At 38.2% G+C, this 19872-nt stretch overlaps 1 protein-coding gene across 5 annotated transcripts in view; it reads left to right on the top strand.

Annotated features, from left to right (window-relative positions):
* The first annotated feature begins 1082 nt into the window (after positions 1 to 1082).
* Positions 1083 to 19872, top strand: part of SLC25A14 (solute carrier family 25 member 14) — a 35515-nt gene continuing 16725 nt past the window's right edge. The window contains exons 1-8 of one of the 5 annotated variants that reach the window (XM_043459285.1): positions 1147 to 1230; positions 1361 to 1610; positions 1847 to 2581; positions 6546 to 6639; positions 8004 to 8151; positions 10618 to 10712; positions 11978 to 12063; positions 15443 to 15538. In XM_043459285.1, coding sequence (XP_043315220.1) covers positions 6576 to 6639; positions 8004 to 8151; positions 10618 to 10712; positions 11978 to 12063; positions 15443 to 15538 — 489 coding nt within the window. In that variant the 5' untranslated portion in view covers positions 1147 to 1230; positions 1361 to 1610; positions 1847 to 2581; positions 6546 to 6575. Of the gene's footprint in view, positions 1231 to 1360; positions 1611 to 1846; positions 2582 to 6545; positions 6640 to 8003; positions 8152 to 10617; positions 10713 to 11977; positions 12064 to 15442; positions 15539 to 19872 lie in introns of all 5 variants that reach the window. The other 4 variants (XM_043459284.1, XM_043459283.1, XM_043459287.1 and 1 more) reach the window with 4 other exon arrangements.

The following is a 19872-nucleotide window of genomic DNA, read 5'->3' as shown; positions in this document are numbered from 1 at the left end:
AAACAGTGGCTGACTTTATTTTCTTGGGCTCCAATCACCACTGCAGAGGGTGATTGAAATTAAAAGATACTTACTCCTTGGAAGGAAAGTTATGACCAACCTAGACAGCATATTAAAAAGCAGAGACATTACTTTGCCAAAAAGGTCCGTCTAGTCAAGGCTATGGTTTTTCCAGTGGTCATGTATGGATGTGAGAGTTGGACTATAAAGAAAGCTGAGCGCTGAAGAATTGATGCTTTTGAACTGTGGTGTTGGAGAAGACTCTTGAGAGTTCCTTGGACTGCAAGGAGATCCAACCAGTCCATCCTAAAGATCAGTCCTGGGAGTTCATTGGAAGGACTGATGCTGTAGCTGAAACTCCAATGCTTTGGCCACCTGATGTGAAGAGCTGACTCATTTGAAAAGGCCCTGATGCTGGGAAAGATTGGGGGCAGGAGGAGAAGGGGACGACAGAGGATGAGATGGTTGGATGGCATCACCGACTCAATGGACATGGGTATGGGTAGACTCTAGCAGTTGGTGATGGACAGGGAGGCCTGGCGTGCTGCGGTTCATGGGGTGGCAAAGAGTCGGACACGACTGAGCGACTGAACTGAACTGAACTGATCTGAACTGAACCATGCTTTGAGGGCCTGGCGACCTCAGACCTGATGCTGAGGTTATTTGCTTACTGATCTTTATTTCAGTCTCGTCAGCCCCCATTTCCTCCCCCCGCCCCTCCCCTAGCTCAGGCACCCCTCTAAATACCGCTCATGCCTTTTCCCACTTTTAAGATCTTTGCCCCGCCCCCTCTCGCTCCCCCATTTCCGTACTCTGCGCGCAGGCGCCCCGCCCTCGTAGCCACCCCGCTTCTTTCCCTAGACCTTGCACGCGCGAGGTGGGTCGTGATACTGTAAGAAGGCATCACTGCACCCACGTTAGCTGCAGAAGCTGCCAAATTCTCATGCCTTAGCCTCTTGTCCCTGCACTTCCCTAAAGTCAGGTTTTCCCCTCTGGGCCTTTGCGCCGGTAGCCTGCCCGACTCCCCCGTTAAGACCCTTGTCATTTCCGCCTCTTCTTTCGCGCCTCCGTTTTTAGGCTCTGAGGGGCGGAGTTGGGATGGCGGTACCACCGTTGCCGAGGCGACAGCTTGGTTACTTCCGTTGGTATCAATGCTTCCGGGTTGGCGTTGCAGGGGCGCTTCCGACTGTGGGAGCCTCGGCTTCCCAGTCGTCCGATGAGCCCGAGCAGGTGAGGGGGAGCTCCTGGACTTCCAGGCTGGGGAGCGGGGCTGGGCCGCGCCAGGCCGCGCGGGGCCGGGCTGGCCTGGTTCCCGACCTGGGAGGGGCTTAACGGTCCTTTGATCTCTCTCTCCCCTCAGCTGAGCCCCTTCCCTGTTTTTCACTCTTCTGGCATCGGTGGTTTTACTTCTTCTTCGATTGAACCCTGCTTCCTCGACCCCCCAGGGAGGCCGCCTCATTAAGGCGCCTCCCTTCTCTCCACGAACTCGCTCTGACAGCTGAGGAACTGGCAAGATCCTGCTACCCAGAGGGTGAATGGGTATCTTTCCCGGAATAATCCTAATTTTTCTAAGGGTGAAGTTTGCAACGGCGGCCGTGATTGTAAGCGGAGTAAGCAAACACCTCCATTGTACTAGTGTGAGGGATGCTGTTGAAAGGTGCTCCCTTTCGGTTTCTATCCCCTGTCACTCCTTGAGATCAAGGCATTGAAGGCATCTATTAAAATGCAGTTCAGCTAACTGATTGGGATGACAGCCATTATGAATATGAATTAGCTTCTCAGACAAGGTAACAGCAGGGACATTTGTAGTTCTCTGTCAGTGTTTCCTTGTTTTTCTTTTTTTCAGGCCAGGGGCGCTTCAAGTCATCATCAGCTCCTCCCTCACCTTCATTCCCTACATCATCAAGTTCCTTTGTGTCTCCATTTTAGAAGTTTATCTCTAACCTTGCTGCCAACAAACATCTTGTCTGCTTTACTTCACACCATCCTAAGCTAGTTTCCCTGCCTCTCCCGTTTGTAACGCATTGCTTGCTTCAACCCTAGTAGGCTAACTAAAATGTGGTAGATTTCCTCAGGTCACTAGTCTATTCAAAAATTTACAGTATCCCTTCCACCCTGCCACACTCACTTTGATTTCATACCTTTCAACTGACTCTGTTCTTTATCATACTGTTTGTCTGATATTGTTTCAATATAAACAATATGTAAACAATATACTGTTTCTGTATAAAATAATTCTCTGTTCCAGTTGGGTTGCATTCTTCCTTCTGAGAACAAACCATACTGATGCTTGCCTCCACATGCTGTGTCTTTCTCCAAATTTGTATACCGTCTGTATACAGCCTGTTCTCCCCTTACCCTCTCCTTTACGTACACCTGTTAATATTCTGCCTGCCCTTTATCAAGGCCCACTTTAAGTTCTCTCATCTCCATAAGCTTTTCCAAATTATTCAAGCTCACGTGGATTGGTTCCTTTTCCATGCTTGTCCTTCACTTAAAGTTTGTGCTATATAGTTTAGCACTTTTTTTTTCTCTGATGAACTACTTTGATTTCTTCCACCGGATTATAAGCTCTTGAAAGGCAAGTACTGTATTTCATATAACTTTTATCCCCACACCCATCTCCTTAATTATCCAGGAAACATAAATATTGTCATGGTGTTAGAACATGTTATGTGGTTTTTTTAAAACATGGCATTTGTACCTGCAGCACGTTTGGGCATTTAGTATGCCTTCAGTAAACATTTGCTTGAGTCTCTGTTTTACCTTCTGAATCTGAGAATATCTAATGCTTACTCTTTCTTAAAGGGGAAACCAAGAAAAGCGCCTGGATTTTTCTGACCAGAGCTTTGCAGTAGTGTGACAGGATTATGTAACTTGTGTTCTAGGACATTCTTCTCACTCTTTAGGCTATCAAATTTTCCTTAGTCAGATTTCAGAATACATGTCTGCATTTTGAAGGCATTTTTCATTGGCTTCTTTACACAATAAAAATACTTAAGGTACTGTATTTCTATTTTAACTCAGATGTGGCTTCTTCTACCCATATCTGGGGATAGACCCCACAAATCAAAATCCTTTGGGGAGTATTTTACACAAGTAATTTTCTGCAACAAAAACCTAGGGAGAGAGTCTCTGAGGATCAGCAAAGTGTCATGTACAGACTGTGTAGTATTGGTCGGGTCCAGCAAGTTATCTTTCTGATTTCCCCTGTAACCTTTTAGATACAGGCTGTATACATTCATAAAGGACATCACGCTGGAACCAACCAAGTATTTAATGGATGTGTACCCAATTCTGTGTAAGCTATTTTAGGGGTTATAAAAAGTACTATGAGACCAGGTGCCAGCCTTCAGGGATCTTACCTAGTTAAGAGAGAAAATAACATGAGGCAACCAGAACATAAACCTCATCCTAGTCATTATTTGTATGCCTGAGATTTAAGATATAGAAGGGATAAATGAAGGCTCGAAAGAGCATTATACAGCTGTGGAATAGGTATGACATAACATGCATGCATGTATACAGCCTTATGTAAAAGACTTGGAGATTATAGCTGACATTTTAATGATTCAGTAGTGTGATATGACTCCCATAAAAGCGACTGCAATTTTCATCTATAGTAATTGAAGTGTAATATGGAGAACAACAAAAATTATTGGTACATTGATATGAATCAGCCATAGAGTTATATCAATGTATGACAAAACCCACTGAAATGTTGTGAAGTAATTAGCCTCCAACTAATAAAAAATAAAAAATAAAAAATAATTATTGGTAGATATTTAGCCTAAAAAATAATATGTAGGCGAAAATGGTAGCTGTCTTTAACTATTTGAAGGACTCCCCTAGGGGAAAAGAATAAATTGTTCATACTGCCTCCAAAATATGAGTGAAAACTAGAGGAAGACAGACTTTTGGCTCAGTATGAGGAAGGAATGTCTAAAATCAGACTTAAAGATGATACAGGATTTCTTCATAACAAGATTCTTTCCCTGCATTGGAGGGAAAGAAATTTTACTATCCGATGGGAGTGGGAAGATGGCAGTGGTCCCAGACTTTTAGGCTTCATGGACCAGTAAAATTGAAATGAAAGTGTGGGGAGGGGGCACAAATTAGGGTAGCCAGTCTTATTTTGCCAAATAAGAACACTAAACAAAATCAACTACCAACTATTACATTTCATATAAGAAAGGTGATTTTTGAGAAATGCTCCAGGAGTAGGAAGAACTTGATCTTTTAATAGTCCTTTAAATGAGATACATTTAGCTGAAAAAAGGCACTTGGTGCCCTTATTTTCTTTATTTCAATTCACAATTGTGAAAATTTCATTAAAGAACTACTGGGCTAACTGACCAGAGATTGTGAGTGGTCTTTCTGCTCCCTGCTGTGGCTTTGCCCCCTGCCTTTAACTGCATTAGTATTATTCTCTGAACCCTGAGTACATCTTTATTGAAAGGCTGGGTAGCAGGTAGTCAAGTCAGGCTTCTTCTATAATGAAGAGTTGAAAGAAGTTATAAAGAAAGAGCCTTGGAGAGAAGCATAGCTGCCTTTTGAAATGTTTGACTGTTTGGAGGAATCTCTAAATTAGTGAATGGAAAGGGCATTCCACCTCCCCTAAACTTAGAAAAGGGATATGCCGGTTCCTTGCTTTTCCATGTCTATCCTCTCATTGTGTGTGTCATGTGTTGCTATTATTTGTAGTCTTAAAATATGGGCATAATTGAAAATGTTGATAAGGTAGTATTTAGTACTCAAGATTCTTCTTGCAAGCTGCAGCTGATATTTAAAGTACTTATTCCTACTTGGCTTTTCAGAATTCTTTTAAACAGTTTTCCTCCAAAAGAGCTATGTATTACTGACTCTGTATGTCAGATGGACTTTCATACTATGCATGAAAGGAAGTTTCCGTAATTATTTTTGTGGCCTCTTAAACCTTTGTTTACATGTTAGGTATCCTTTCTGGAAAGCTGTTTTTCTGCGCTTAGTTACAGAGGATTCCTTGTGCGGAAACAAAACAAAACCTTGTCTCCTCTAAAAAGAGACTGTCAATTCAGTGCTAATCCCAGATTGGGTAGTAGGGGAGGTGGGCAGTAAGTATTATCTGTTAAAATATATATATTTGAGTACTTAACTATTCAAAAAATGTAATAATGGTAACTAATAATTGTTGAATTAGGTGCCAGGTACTTTTCTAAGAGTTTTATGTGTTTTATTTAATTTTCACAACAATCCTATAATATAGTACTTATTTTTATCCCCATTTTACAATTCAGCAAACTCAGGCACACGTGGTTAAATAACTTGCCTGAGGTCACAGAATGAATAAGTGGTGGTGCCAGGATTTAAACCTAGGCAAGTCTAACTTTTCGAATCCTCATTCCTGGCCAAAGACCAGTTGAAGTTGCTTTTGAAATTCAATAGTAGGCAGACCTTGAAGATCTGAAAAAGGAACATTTAAGAGAAATCTGAGAAGCCATCCTAAGAAAATAGCTTCCAGCTGGACCAGAATTTAGTAGGCAAGGCCTAGAGCAGTAGGTCTTAAAGCTTGAAAGTATCAGCATTGTTTGCAAATTTTCACATTCTTAGGCCAGACCCAGACCACCAATCAAAAACTTGCAGGAGTGAGGCCCAGCAATCTGTGTTTTAATCTGCCTTCTGGGTGATTCTGGTGCCCATTAAAATTTGAAAACCACTCTTGAGAAGGCAGAGCTGTGGGGAAAATAAAATTCCAGAGAGAAATAGCTGGGAGTGGCAGGAAAAGAAAATAGGCTGAAAAGATTGAAGGTGACAGGTCTAATGGGGGCAGGAGGGGGAGGGAGGTAAGGAGGACTGAGAGTAGAATACTTTGTTAAAGAACTCAAGCATCAGTATTTGTATTTATGTGCTTTAAAAGGACAGGGACAAGGAGATTCACTAGATGGATATATGTTAAATGTCAGAGAGAAGAGAGACATCATCCATGTTGCTGTCATTCCTCAGAGAAACAAGGAGGGTGAAAAGGTGCTTAACTTGGCCTGGGCCTAGTGGGAGGAGGTTTTGTGTAGCTGGAAAGTAGCTAGATGAAATAAAGTTTAGTGGAGAGATGAGAGGGCTAAGAATTTGAGAGGGTAGTGATGCCAGTCTGTGCTTTGCACCTGAATCAAGCTAACAGTACCATGAACTGCTTTTAGGAGATGCCTCAGCCTATGTAATTTAAACGCCAGATTCCTTCACTTGTAATTGTCCAGTTGAATGTCTAAGTTGGGTGTGTTAGATGGACTGAAACTTCTTCTTCAGGTGGGATGGGGATAAAACACTAAAGAAACTAGAGAACGTGAAGGTGCACAGGTTGACATTTGAGTGAATCGCACACTTACCCCTACGGAAAGGCAATAAAGAACACAATCATGGTCATCTATCACATAAAACAGGAGCCTTCATTTTGTGTCATTCCACTTGGTAGGGTTTTTCTCTATGTCTGTTTTGTTTGCTCTAAGTTGTGATCATACACTGACAGGTGCTCCTCACTCTTGTGCCTTGCTCTGATTTGTGTTTATTTTTAGCACCAGAAAAGTGCCACTGTAAGCCATGAGATGTCTGGTCTGAATTGGAAACCCTTTGTATATGGCGGCCTTGCCTCTATTGTTGCTGAGTTTGGTAAGAATGTGGAAACTGACATATCTGCTCCTTTAGGGTATAGATATGGTAATGTTATTTTTGGTTAAAAGTGGAGAAAAAGAAGCTTGCCCTATTTGTTTTAAAAACTGTTGTCTCATACATCAACATGGATCATCCAGAAACCAACACAATACTGTAATTATCCTTCAATTAAAAATAAGAAAAAAACTTGTCTCAATGCTATCAAGTAATATTTTCTGGGAAAGTACTACTACTGCAAGTGACGTTAAGAAAAGTCAAACTTAGGACGCTGTTTTGGTGGTTTAATTATTTAATTTGCTAGGCTTAAGAAGTATGCATGAAAATATAGAGGAGTTCGGTAAGATAGCGGTTTATGCTATATTCTTATGCTAATGGCCTTTCCTTTGTGCTAAGTTGTTCATAAATTTCTTAGTAAGTATTCAGACTCCTTTTTTTTTCAAACCTCTTTCCCATTTTGGAAGAAAATTGACCAACAAGATCAAACCAGATTCTTCTCTTTTTGATTTTAATTTTGAAGTACTTTTTAGATTGTTTTTCATTTTCCAGATTCTCTTTCCTAAATTGTTTGTTAAGTGACCCCACTAGCTTTTCTTGACTTTCTTGTCTTGAACTCTGGTGTTATGATTCAGGGTCATCAGTGACCAGAGTTGCATAATCACTGTGTTAGTTTTAGACCTTGAAATAGTCCTTGAAACATTTTGCCAATATAATGACTACTTTGTCTGTGTTGATATAATAATAAGAGAAAGAAGTTTAGTTAAAGAAATTTTCCTGCTAAACTGTGCTGGTTAGTCCTGAATTACCCAAGGAACCAGATGAGTAGGCTATTTAGTCCTATTTAGGACTTTACTATTATCTTGCATAATGCTAGAAAACTGTTTCTTATCAACAGATAAAAGAAAAACCCACAAAACTTTGTAACAGTATTTAAGAGTATGTGGAGCAGCGATCCCATGCTTTTCCTATCTTCTTTGCAAAAATTTGCGGAGATTTTATGAGGGGGAAGTGGGGAGACGAGGTGGGAGGTGGGGCAGAAGGAAGAGACAGATAATTGCCAGATTGTATGTTAAGATGAAATTAAAACAACATGTAAGTTATTTTGCATTTATAGTGTGTTAGGACTATGCTAAAGCAGTTTATTATATCATAGTCTCAGTTATACTGTGGGTCAAATCCTGCTGCCTAGATACAGTACATTTCACTTTATCATATACAGCCCTTGTCCTCTGATAGTGATATTTTAGTGAAGATCTATGCCTTTTGTTTGCCTTATGTTTTAAAAATTACCATTGGCCTGAATTCATCCAAAATTTAACTATGACTCTCTGGAAAAACTTATAAATGAGTGTGTTATTTCATAGGAACTTTCCCTGTGGACCTGACCAAAACGCGACTTCAAGTTCAAGGCCAAAGTATTGATGTGCGCTTCAAAGAGATAAAATACCGAGGAATGTTTCATGCCTTGTTCCGAATCTATAAAGAAGAAGGTGTATTGGCTCTGTATTCGGGGTGAGAATGGATTCTTTCCTTACATCATGAATAGAAATAATTTTTTGAGAAGCCGTGTAGTTCAGCATTCGATAGTTTGTGCCCTTTACATTCACCATTTCAACTTGTAATTCAGTATTTTTTTAACTTTTTGTTTTATATTGGAATATAGCTGCTTAACAGTGTTGTGATAGTGTTAGGTGAACAGTGAAGGGGCTAAGCCATACATACACATGTATCCATTTGCCCCCAAACTCCCATCCCATCCAGCTGCCATAAAATGTAATTCAATATTGATGTGCCAATTTATATTTCACTTGCTTGTAAATCTTGAGCTTTGGATTTTGTGTTCATTTGGCTATAAGTGATACATTTTTTAAATAGATCTCTCAGTGTAGCCCTGGCTTTCTCCTGTTTTCCTGAGAGTCGTCCATAGCCACCATGAATATTGCTATGATATTTTTCCTGAGTTGCCAAATCATGACTTAAATTTTTTTTCCTCTTTTAAGAAATACTATTCTGGCAGTTTAAACAGAAAATGAAGAATAAGAGAGAGGGAGACCCACCATTTGGGGGGGGAATAATCTGTTGATTATTCATAAGTTGGTGGTTTATTGTCCACTGTGTTGTTTAATCTGCTGCCAATAGTAGTCCACTTCTGCATCTAGGGTCCCAGTTTATTGCTCTGGGATGGATATCAATTTTATTACTAACTTATGTTGGACTTAATTTCAAAGATAATTTACTTGGGGAAAAAAAATCAAGAATTACATCCTGAAGCAAGTGAGTCATGGATCATGTGTTTTACCTTGTTCTTTCATCGGCACAGATAATCACAAGATATTTTTTTCAGATAGCAAGCAATAAAGCCAGAAATATGCATGTTTTGTCATCATTTTAAAAGCTTAACTGTTTGAATTGCTGCTGTCTTTCTATTTATAACTGCTAAAGTTTAATTCTGCAATATGGAAGAATCTCAAAGGAGGTTTGAGTGAGAATGTCTCCAGTTTATAAGCAGAACTTAAATAGAGTGAAATCTTGGCTCTGGTGTCTCCTGGATAAGATTAAAGTTGTATCTGCAACTGCTAGGAATTAATGTGGATTTTCAAAAAAAAAAATCTATGAAGCAGGTAATAGTGTCTACTTCTGCACTACTGGATTCAATTTGCTAATATTTTGTTAAAGATTTTCGTGTCTAAGTTCATGAGAGATATTGGGTTGTAATTTTCCTTTTCTATACTGTTTTTTTCTGGTTTTGTTATCAGGGTAATGCTAGCTACATAAAATAAGTTGAGAAGTGTTCCCTCTTCTGTTTTCTGGAAGAGATTGTGTAAGATTGGTGTCAATTTATTAAATGTTTGGTAGAATTCCCTAGTGAAATTATCTGGGCCTGGAGATTTCCTTTTTGGAAACTTTTAAATTATAAATAAAAATGTTTTAGATGTTATGAGATTATTTGGATTATCTATTTCATGTTGATTGAATTTTCGTAGTTTGTGGTTCTCAGAGAATTAATCCATTTCTTCTAAGTTGTTGAATTTATAGCATAAGGGTGTTTATTGTTGTTGAGTCGCTAAATCATGTCCAACTCTTTTGAAACCCCATGGACTATAGCCCGCTAGGCCCCTCTGTCCATGGGATTATCCAGGCAAGAATATTAGCCATTCCCTTCTCCCAAGGGACCTTCCCAACCCAGGGATCAAACCGGTCTCCTGCATTGCAGGTGGATTCTTTACAACTGGCCCACCATTCTAATGACTGTAGGGTTGTAGTGCTATTCCCCACGTCATTCCTGATATTGGTGACTTACTGTTTTTCTCCTGTTACTACCATGATGACCCTTACTAGAGGTTTATTAATTTTGTTGACTTTTTTCAGAATAACTTTTTGTTTCATTGATTTTTCTCTATGTTCCTGTTTTCAATTTTATTAATTTATGCCATTTATTATTCCTTCTGCTTGCTTTGGGTTCATTTTGCTCTTCTTTTTTCTTGTTTCGTGAGGGTAGGAACTTAGATTATTGATTTTGAGACTCTCCCTCTTTTCTAATGTAAGCATTTTGTGCTATAAATTTCTCTCTCAGCACTGCTTTGGCTGCATCCCACATATTGTAAAAGATTGAAATTTCATTTTCATTCAATTTTATGTATTTAAAAAATACACCAATGTCACCCAAGGATTGTTTAGAAGTACCATTTAATTTCCAAGTGTTTGTGAGTTTTCCTTACCTTACTGATTTCCAGTTTAATTCCATTATGGTGAGAGAACATACTGTATATAATATCAATTATTTTAAATTTTTTGAGGTTTGTTTTATGACCCAAATATGCTCTCTTGGTACATGTTCCATGGATACTTGAAAACAATGCATATTTTGCTGTTTTTATGGAACGAGGCGGGTGATGGAAGTGAATAGGCAGTCTAGATATGTATAATCTGCAAGTATACGATAAGGATAACTTTTTTTTCTTTCTTTCTCTTTGGCAGAATTGCTCCTGCTTTACTAAGACAGGCATCATATGGCACCATTAAAATTGGCATTTACCAGAGCTTGAAGAGATTATTTGTAGAACGTTTAGAAGGTCAGTGTAGACTCCTCATTCTCTTTTGAGATAACACTCAAAGGGATTGTTAAAATTGTGCTTAGTGAGAAGTGTTAATCATGGGGTGTCTGAGAATGGATAATAGTCACTGCAATTCACTCAAATCAGCTTGTACTGATTTGAGATTAATCCCACTATAGGTTTGAGGGATCTGCTCTTCAAGTTTGTCCCTTTTCCTGTCAAACAAAAAAAGGCTTCTGGTCATCACAGAGGGAACATGGAACAAACTTGTTGAGAAAATTAATGCTGTCCTCATCTATAAGAGAACTTCAACTATAAGGAATCCTCTAGCTGTGGGTTTTAATAAGCTTTGGTTAGATAGAGTGGTTTTATATATACATAAAATATGGTCATCTTAACCCACATTCAGCATTACCATATGTCTATTTGCTGCTATAGCTTTTTCAGCTAAATACTGTACTAAAATGATTATTTTACTACAGGCCTGAGACTGTTGCATAGTTGGGGACAGCTGGAGAGCTTTTCGGTTAGTAATGTCCTTTGAATTGCTTTATTTTCTAAATCAGCTTTTTCTGAAGCCTCCTCTTTAAGGATCCTGAAGTATTCTAGTCCTGAAATAATTTCCTCTCACATATTCTTCACTTGGGTTTACCTAGTTTCTCTTCGTAGGCTCTTCATGGTGAGGAGGCATGGTGAAGATTGAATTGTAGAATAATATGCTCTGTGGTTTCTTTGTTCTTTTTTCTAGCTGAGAGAATTTAGTTCCAAATGACTAGTTTTTCACATTTAACTACAGAAATCTTCTGTAAATAAATAGATGCTAGTAGTTATCAAGGCCAATTAAAATTAGTATTTAGGAAATTTTTTTCTATTAGACATAAGATTTTATTTTTTAATATTTGGTTCTGAGTCTTTAGAATTGATAATTATCTAGAAAGAGACTTAAAATTTTTTCTTTAGATGTTTGAAGTGATTAAAGTGCTATTTGCACTTTCTGAATTTATATGGAATATTGGCAGTTATATAGAATAATAGGATATATTCCAGTGTATTGTAGAAATATTTTAAAATAATCTATGTTTTACAAATTTTTTGTTTCAGTACTCCTTTGGAACCTAGAAATATTTGAGTTTCTTTATTTTTATAAGCTTTGTAGTTCATTTCTACAGTCATTTCTTTGACCATGGTTCCCTTCCTCTGATAGCTCAGTACTCTCTTTTCAGAAACTCTCTTCTCAGTGCCTCTTATAAGCAGACCTTTCCTTTTCTTGTTCCTTTTTACAGATGAAACTCTTTTAATTAATATGATATGTGGAGTAGTGTCAGGAGTGATATCTTCTGCTATAGCCAATCCCACTGATGTGCTGAAGGTAAGAGAAGTCTGGTTGCATTGGGTGTATTCAGTGTGAAGCAAAAAGAGCATGGGCTTTGTATCAGATTTGGTCACAAATCCCTACTGTGTCACTGCCAACTGTAAAACCTTGGGCAGATCACTTAACTGCTTTAAGCCTCAGTTTTCTCATTTGTAAAATGAAGATAATTCAGTATATAATACATGAAGTTGTTAAGAATTAAAGATAATATATGTAAACTATCATTACACATGGTAGGTAGTAGATGCTCAATAAATAGTAGTCAATTTATTATGATATATATTAATCCATTAGTCTTCAGACTATAGAGTATGCTAACCTTTAAATATTCTTTCCAAGGGGCTATGCAATTTTAAGGGAATCAATTTCCAGATCCCTTACTTTCTTTATACCCTTCTCAAAAACCGATCTAAAAATGAACTCATGTTTATAACAACCCTTTCCCCACTTTAAAAGAGAAAGGCATGTTCCCCCACCCATCCCAAATCTTAGTATGGTGTATCGACCTGTAGTGTAAGCTGGGATAGCAAGCAAAGGGATACACTGAAAGACAGTTTTAGAGAAACCTCCTTTAATGACTCATTGAGGTATCTTAAGTCTATGATGTCGATGTCTTTTCCTGTCTTATCCATATTTCTATTAAGGATGAGATTTAGCTTTAAAATTATATATTTTGGCTTATGTTGAGATATTCTGAATTCAGGACCAGAACATTATAGGTTAGTGGTACTGAGTTTTTTACAATATAATTGGATTTCTTTCAGTATTTCTCAGAACACAGAATGAAACATTTATTTAATTATATCAGTATTATCAATCTATATTTGATTTAATCTAATAATTGCATTTGATTTAATAGTATCACTCTATATCTTATATTTGAGATAGAGTGGTAAACATTTCCAACTTATTAACTCATTTAAACTGATGATAATTAAAATTACTAAATATATGATTAAAATGTATAAGAAGATCCCAAGTTTTAAAAAATTATTTTAGGGGAAATGTGAGGGGAAAAAAGTAAGAGAACATATACTTTATTTATTTGAAACCACAGGTGGCTAGGTTAAGTGGAAAGGGCATCTGTTGTGATTCAGAGAGTTTTGAGAACCGAGAGAGTGACTTGAAAAACAGTACACATGAAAGAAACCAGTGGTGGTTGATGAAGGATCTATGAAAATGATATTCCTGGATTAAATTGAGAAAATTTTATCTACAGAATTTTTATATCACTTTAGAGTGTACAGACTAAGTATTTTTAAAGATAACTGACTGTATCCTAAAACTCTAAAATATTTACCATGTAATTATACATGTTAGAAGGTGCTTTTCAGATTCACTTCAGTTTCCTGTCCCTCTGACTTGTCTGGTACAGTTGCAACCACTGACCAGTGCTACAGTCTGCCTTTTCCTTTCTTATACTTAGGTAGTGCTGAGTGGTGAGTGGTCCTGGGGAGTGGGGGACCAGGGTAGTCACAATCTTATTAGGAGTTATAATCACTGTTGATCTGTTTAATCCTTTCACTTATCCTTGAATGGTTCTCTCTCTGAACTATGTGCTGCTTTTTTGCCTGTGTGCATGTAGTTCTCTTTTTGCCTGCAATGATTTTTCCCCCTTTCCTCATGAATTTGTCCTTTAAGACAGCTCAGAAACAGGGTCAGGACTAGGACAACACAAGTGAGATACTCTGCTTGGGTGCAAAATGTAAGGATGTGCCAAAAAAACCCTCAATAATCAAGAGAAATAACATTTTATGCAATCTTTTTTAAAAATTAAAATGAGTGTAAAAATTTCATGATGAAACAAAATAGCCATATTTTGTACAATCCATCTCACTTGCTTACGTTAAATCCTGCCCTATTGGATCCTGTCTTTAGTTACAATTTTGATGATTGGTTCATCGTAGGTTTTTGTACATTCATTTTGATTTTTAAAAATATTGCATTGAAATATCATTTATCTGAATTACTGAGGTTTTTTTACACCCTCCTGCTACATTCTGTGGCTGAGGAAAGTGCCACACTTACCTCGATGTCATCCCAACCCTGCTCAGGAACTACCTCCATAAAGAAGTCCTCTACTTACCATAGGTTATTTATGGTTTCAGTTTGTCTTTTTGATAGTTTATATTTTATTTTAATATGGTTTAGGTTTTATTTCTACACTCTTAGTAGTAGCAGTGGACTTCCCACATAAAAACATGCCTGTACCATGACTTACCAAGAACATTTATTAAAACCTACAGTTGTGCTTCATGAAAATCAGGCCTGCACTTGGTCCACTAGAATTTAGAGACTGACTACCATGATCTGTGTGTGCTCTCAGTGGTGAATTGTACCAGATCTTTCACATGGCCTGTCAATGCTATCTCCCTTTTCTTGTACCTCTCAGAGGCGACTTTGCAGAATACAGTGTCATGCTTTTTACAATAAAACTCAATGTAAGGTCTTGTGAGCATTAAATTATATTTTAAAACTCCCCCCCCCTGCTTTTTACACCTCAATAAACAATGCATGTTCAATGTAGCAAAAAGTGGAAGGCAGGAAAAACACAAAAGAGAGAAATGCCCATTTGTGACTTCATCACTTATACTTAAGCTACCATCAACATTTGGTTGTGCATATGGTTATTTTTAAGTTTATGTATTTTTGATAAAAATGATATGTCATACATACTGCTTTGCAACCTGCTTTTTCTATCTAGCAGTTAATTGTTGACATTTTCAAATATCCACAAATATTATTCTACAATCAGATTTTATGGCTGCATACTATTCCATTAAATGGATGTTTCATACTTTATGCAACTAATCCTTTGTTATTTTTGAACTTGTAGGTTGTTTCTAGGTTTTCACTAAACTAATCATAGTTTAAATGGATTCTTTTCTACCCTCTTTGAGTACTTGTTCTTTTTTTCCCCCAATTTTCTTCCAACTCCAGAAATGATGGACTTAGTATGAAAAATGTGAGACTGATGAAAATCATCTTTATAAAATATACTTAGCCTTCCCTGGTGGTCCAGTGGCTAAGACTCTGAGCTCCCAATGCAGGGGGCCGGGGTTTGATCCCTGGTCAGGGAACTAGACCCCACATGCCACAACTAAGAATTTGCATGCCACAACGAAGATCGAAGACCCTGCATGCTGCAACTACAACCTGGTGCAGCCAAATTAAAAAAACAAAAACAAAAACAAAAAAAAATATACTTTGACACAAATAATGCTTTCTATACATAGCTTAAGTCATTAATTTCATCATAATAGCAGGCTGACTTTTTTTTTATAATTCCCAAATACTGTTTTCTTCATTTTAAATGAATGAAACGTTTCATTTTGGCTCTCTGACAAAACAAAATGTGCACCTCTTCCGATTTTAGATTCGAATGCAGGCTCAAGGAAGCTTGTTCCAAGGCAGCATGATTGGCAGCTTCATTGATATATACCAACAAGAAGGTACCCGGGGTTTGTGGAGGGTGAGTACTCTTGGTATTATTCTTTACACCTGGAATTTGTGAAGAAGACCTTTTATATAAAGGCATAAAATTGTGAATTGTCACCTTATACTATGCAAGATTCTTGATAACCCCCAAAGGATAAGAAGGTAAGAAGTTCCTTATCACCTTTGAAAGGACCAAAACTTATCAGTTGCCTTTCAGTTCAGTTCAGTCGTTTAGTCGTGTCCGACTCTTTGTGACCCCATGGACTGCAGCACCCCAGGCCTCCCTGTCCATCACCAACTCCCGGAGTTTACTCAAACTCATGTCCATTGAGTCAGTGGTGCCATCCAACCATTTCATCCTCCATTGTTCTTTTCTCCTTCTGCCTTCAATCTTCCCAGCATCAGGGTATTTTTTAATGAGTCAGTTCTTCACATCAGGTGGCCAAAGCATTGGAGCTTCAGCTTCAGCATTAGTGCTTGCAGTGAATATTTCTTTAGGATTGACTAGTTTGATCTCCTTGCCGTCCAGGGGACTCTCAAAAGCCTTCTCCATCACCACAGTTCAAAAGCATCAATTCTTCGGCGCTCAGCTTTCTTTATGGTTCAACTCTCACATCCATACATAACTATTGGAAAAACCATAGCTTTGATGATATGGACCTTTGTTGGCAAAGTAATGTCTCTGCTTTTTTAAAAAAAATTATTTATTTTTTAAGTGAAGGATAATTGCTTTACAGAATTTTGTTGTTTTCTGTCAAACCTCAACATGAATCAGCCATAGGTATACATATATCCCCTCCCTCTTGAACCTCAAGAGGAACCACAGTATGATGGGCATATTGTGCCCATCTTTGCGTGAAATGTTCCCTTGGTACCTCTAATTTTCTTGAAGAGATCTCTAGTCATTCCCATTCTATAATTTCTCTCGATTTCTTTGGATTGATCACTTTAACATTATAAAAGTTAAAAGATATACTATAAAATATTGAGAAAATATATGAAGAAGAAAAATATCCAGTAATCCCACTAGCTAGTAATGTCTGTGCTTTTTAATATGCTGTCTAGGTTGGTCATAGCTTTTCTTCCAAGGAGCAAGCGTTTTTTAATTTCATGGCTGCAGTCACCATCTGCATTGATTTTGGAGCCTAAGAAAATAAAATTTGTCACTGTTTTCATTGTTTCCTCATCTACTTGCCATGAAGTGATGGGACCAGATGCCATGATCTTAGTTTTTTGAATGTTGAGTTTTAAGCCAGCTTTTTCACTCTCCTCTTTCACTTTCATCAAGAGGGTCTTTAGTTCCTCTTCACTTTCTGCCATAAGGGTGGTATCATCTGTATATCTGAGGTTATTGCTATTTCTCCTGGCAGTCTTGATTCCAGCTTGTGCTTCATCCAGCCTGGCATTTTGCATGATGTTCTCTGCATATAAGTTAAATAAGCAGAGTGACAATATACAGCCTTGATGTACTCCTTTCCCAATTTGGAACCAGTCTTGTGCTCCATGTTCAGTTCTAACTCTTGCTTCTTGACTTACATACAGATTTCTCCAGAGGCAGGTGAGGTGGGCTGGTATTTCCATCTCTTGAAGAATTTTCCACAGCTTGCTGTGATCCACACAGTCAAAGGCTTTAGCATAGTCAATGAAGCAGAAGCAGATGTTCTTCTGGAATTCTCATGCTTTTTCTATGATCCAGCACATGTTGGCAATTTGATCTCTGGTTCGTCTGCCTGTTTTATTTTTTTTTTTAATTTTTTTTATTAGTTGGAGGCTAATTACTTCACAACATTTCAGTGGGTTTTGTCATACATTGATATGAATCAGCCATAGTCTGCCTGTTTTAAATCCAGCTTGAACGTCTGTAAGTTCTCGGTTCATGTACTGTTGAAGCCTAGCTTGGAGAATTTTGAGCATTACTTTGCTAGCGTGTGAGATGAGTGCAGTTGTTTGGTAGTTTGAACATTCTTTGGCATTGCCTTTCTTTGGGATTGGAATAAAGACTGACTTCTTCCAGTCCTGTGGCCACTGCTGAATTTTCCAAATTTGCTGGCATATTGAGTGCAGCACTTTCACAGCATCATATTTTAGGATTTGAAATAGCTCAACTGGAATTCTATCACCTCCACTAGCTTTGTCTGTAGTGATGCTTCGTAAGGCCCACTTGACTTTGGACCCCAGGATGTCTGGCTCTAGGTGAGTGAGCACACCATCGTGGTTATCTGGGGCATGAAGATCTTTTTTGTATAATTCTTCTGTGTATTCTTGCCACTTCTTAATATCTCCTGCTTCTATTAGGTCCCTACCATTTCTGTCCTTTATTGAGCCCATCTTTGGGTATCTAATTTTCTTGAAGAGATCTCTGGTCATTCCCATTTTGTTGTTTTTCTCCATTTCTTTGGATTGGTCCCTTTAACATTATAAAAGTTAAAAGATACACTATAAAATATTGAGAAAATATATAAAGAAGAAAAATATCCAGTAATCCCACTAACTAGAAATATCACTGTTAACATTTTGTCATATTATCTTCCAGTCTTCTATGTGTACTTTGGGTTTTTTTTTTTGTTGTTCCTATAACTTTGTGTCCTATGTTAATCACTTAAGTTTGTAATATTAAATAAGGCTGCTAGTAGTTCAGAGTATAATGGGAAATTCATTAATAGGTTCTTAAAAGGGAGAGACTCACTTTTATTCTTTCTTTATAATTTTCCGTAACTGTGCTGTGCTGTGCTTAGTTGCTCAGTCATGTCTGACTCTTTGCAACCCCATGGACTGTAGCCTTCCAGGCTCCTCTGTCCATGGGTATTCTCCAGGCAAGAATACTGGAGTGGGTTGCCATGCCTTCCCCCAGAGGATCTCCCCAACCCAGGTATCGAACCCACATCTCCTGCATTGAGGGCAGATTCTTTACCTTCTGGGCCACCAGGGAATGTCAAACATACAGAAAAGTTGAAAGAACACAACAATGAACAGAACCTACACACCTGATTAAATGACTCAAAGTTTAGTCATATTTGCTTTATCTACTTACGTGTATATATATATGTATATATATATATACACATGCATACCCACACACACACACATACTCTTTGTTTTTGCTAAACTATTTGAAAGGAAGTTGCAGACATCATAGTACTCCCCTAAGTACTTGGTTATGCATGTCCTAAGAATAAGGACATTCTCCTACATAATGACAATAAAAGCTCCAATATTTTGGTCACCTGATGTGAAGAACTGACTCATTACAAGGGCACTGATGCTGGGAAAGATTGAAGGCAGGAAGAGAAGGGGATAACAGAGGATGAGATGGTTGGATAGCATCACTGACTCAATGGACATGAGTTTGAGCAAGCTCTGGGACATGGTGAAGGACAGGGAAGCCTTACGTGCTGCAGTCCATGGGGTTGTAAAGAGTTCGACATGATTGAGTGACTGAACAACAACAATAAATTGTCACACCTCAGAAAATTAATAAGTCCCTAATACCTAATACCCAGTCCATATTCAGTTTTCTTATAAAATTTTCCTTGCATTTCCCCTGTATTTCCTGTATGCTGGAGGTTAGATCTGTTGGCTTGGTTAGATGCATGTGAAATGTTTTTGGTAAGAGAGCTTCATAGGTGACCCTGTATGTCATATTACACCACAGCAAGAAGCACATAACATTAGGTTGTCCCCAAGTTAGTGATGCCAAGTTTGTTCACTTGTTAAGATACTGTCCACCACCTCTTACCATAATAAAAGATAAGTTTTCCCCTCTTTGCAATTAGCAGGTCATGTTTATGGTAATATATCTTTTTTTTTCATTTATTTTTATTAGTTGGAGGCTAATTACTTTACAATATTGTAGTGGTTTTTGCCATACATTGACATGAATCAGCCATGGATTTACATGTGTTCCCCATCCCGATCCCCCCTCCCGCCTCCCTCCCCATCCCATCCCTCTGGGTCTTCCCAGTGCACCAGCCCTGAGCACTTGTCTCAGGCATCCAACCTGGGCTGGCGATCTGTTTCACCCTTGATAGTATACTTGTTTCAATGCTGTTCTCTCAGCACATCCCACCCTCGCCTTCTCCCACAGAGTCCCAAAGTCTGTTCTGTACATCTGTGTCTCTTTTTCTGTTTTGCATATAGGGTTATCATTACCATCTTTTTAAATTCCATATATATGCGTTAGTATACTGTATTGGTGTTTATCTTTCTGGCTTACTTCACTCTGTATAATGGGCTCCAGTCTCATCCATCTCATTAGAACTGATTCAAATGAAATCTTTTTACTGGCTGAGTAATATTCCATGGTGTATATGTACCACAGCTTCCTTATCCATTTGTCTGCTGATGGGCGTCTAGGTTGCTTCCATGTCC

The sequence above is a fragment of the Cervus canadensis genome, chromosome X (genome assembly GCF_019320065.1).
Source record: "Cervus canadensis isolate Bull #8, Minnesota chromosome X, ASM1932006v1, whole genome shotgun sequence".
Classification (NCBI taxonomy): Eukaryota; Metazoa; Chordata; class Mammalia; order Artiodactyla; family Cervidae; genus Cervus; species Cervus canadensis.
The sequence above is the reverse complement of the archived record's forward strand: the minus strand, read 5'-3'. Positions and strand labels throughout refer to the sequence as shown.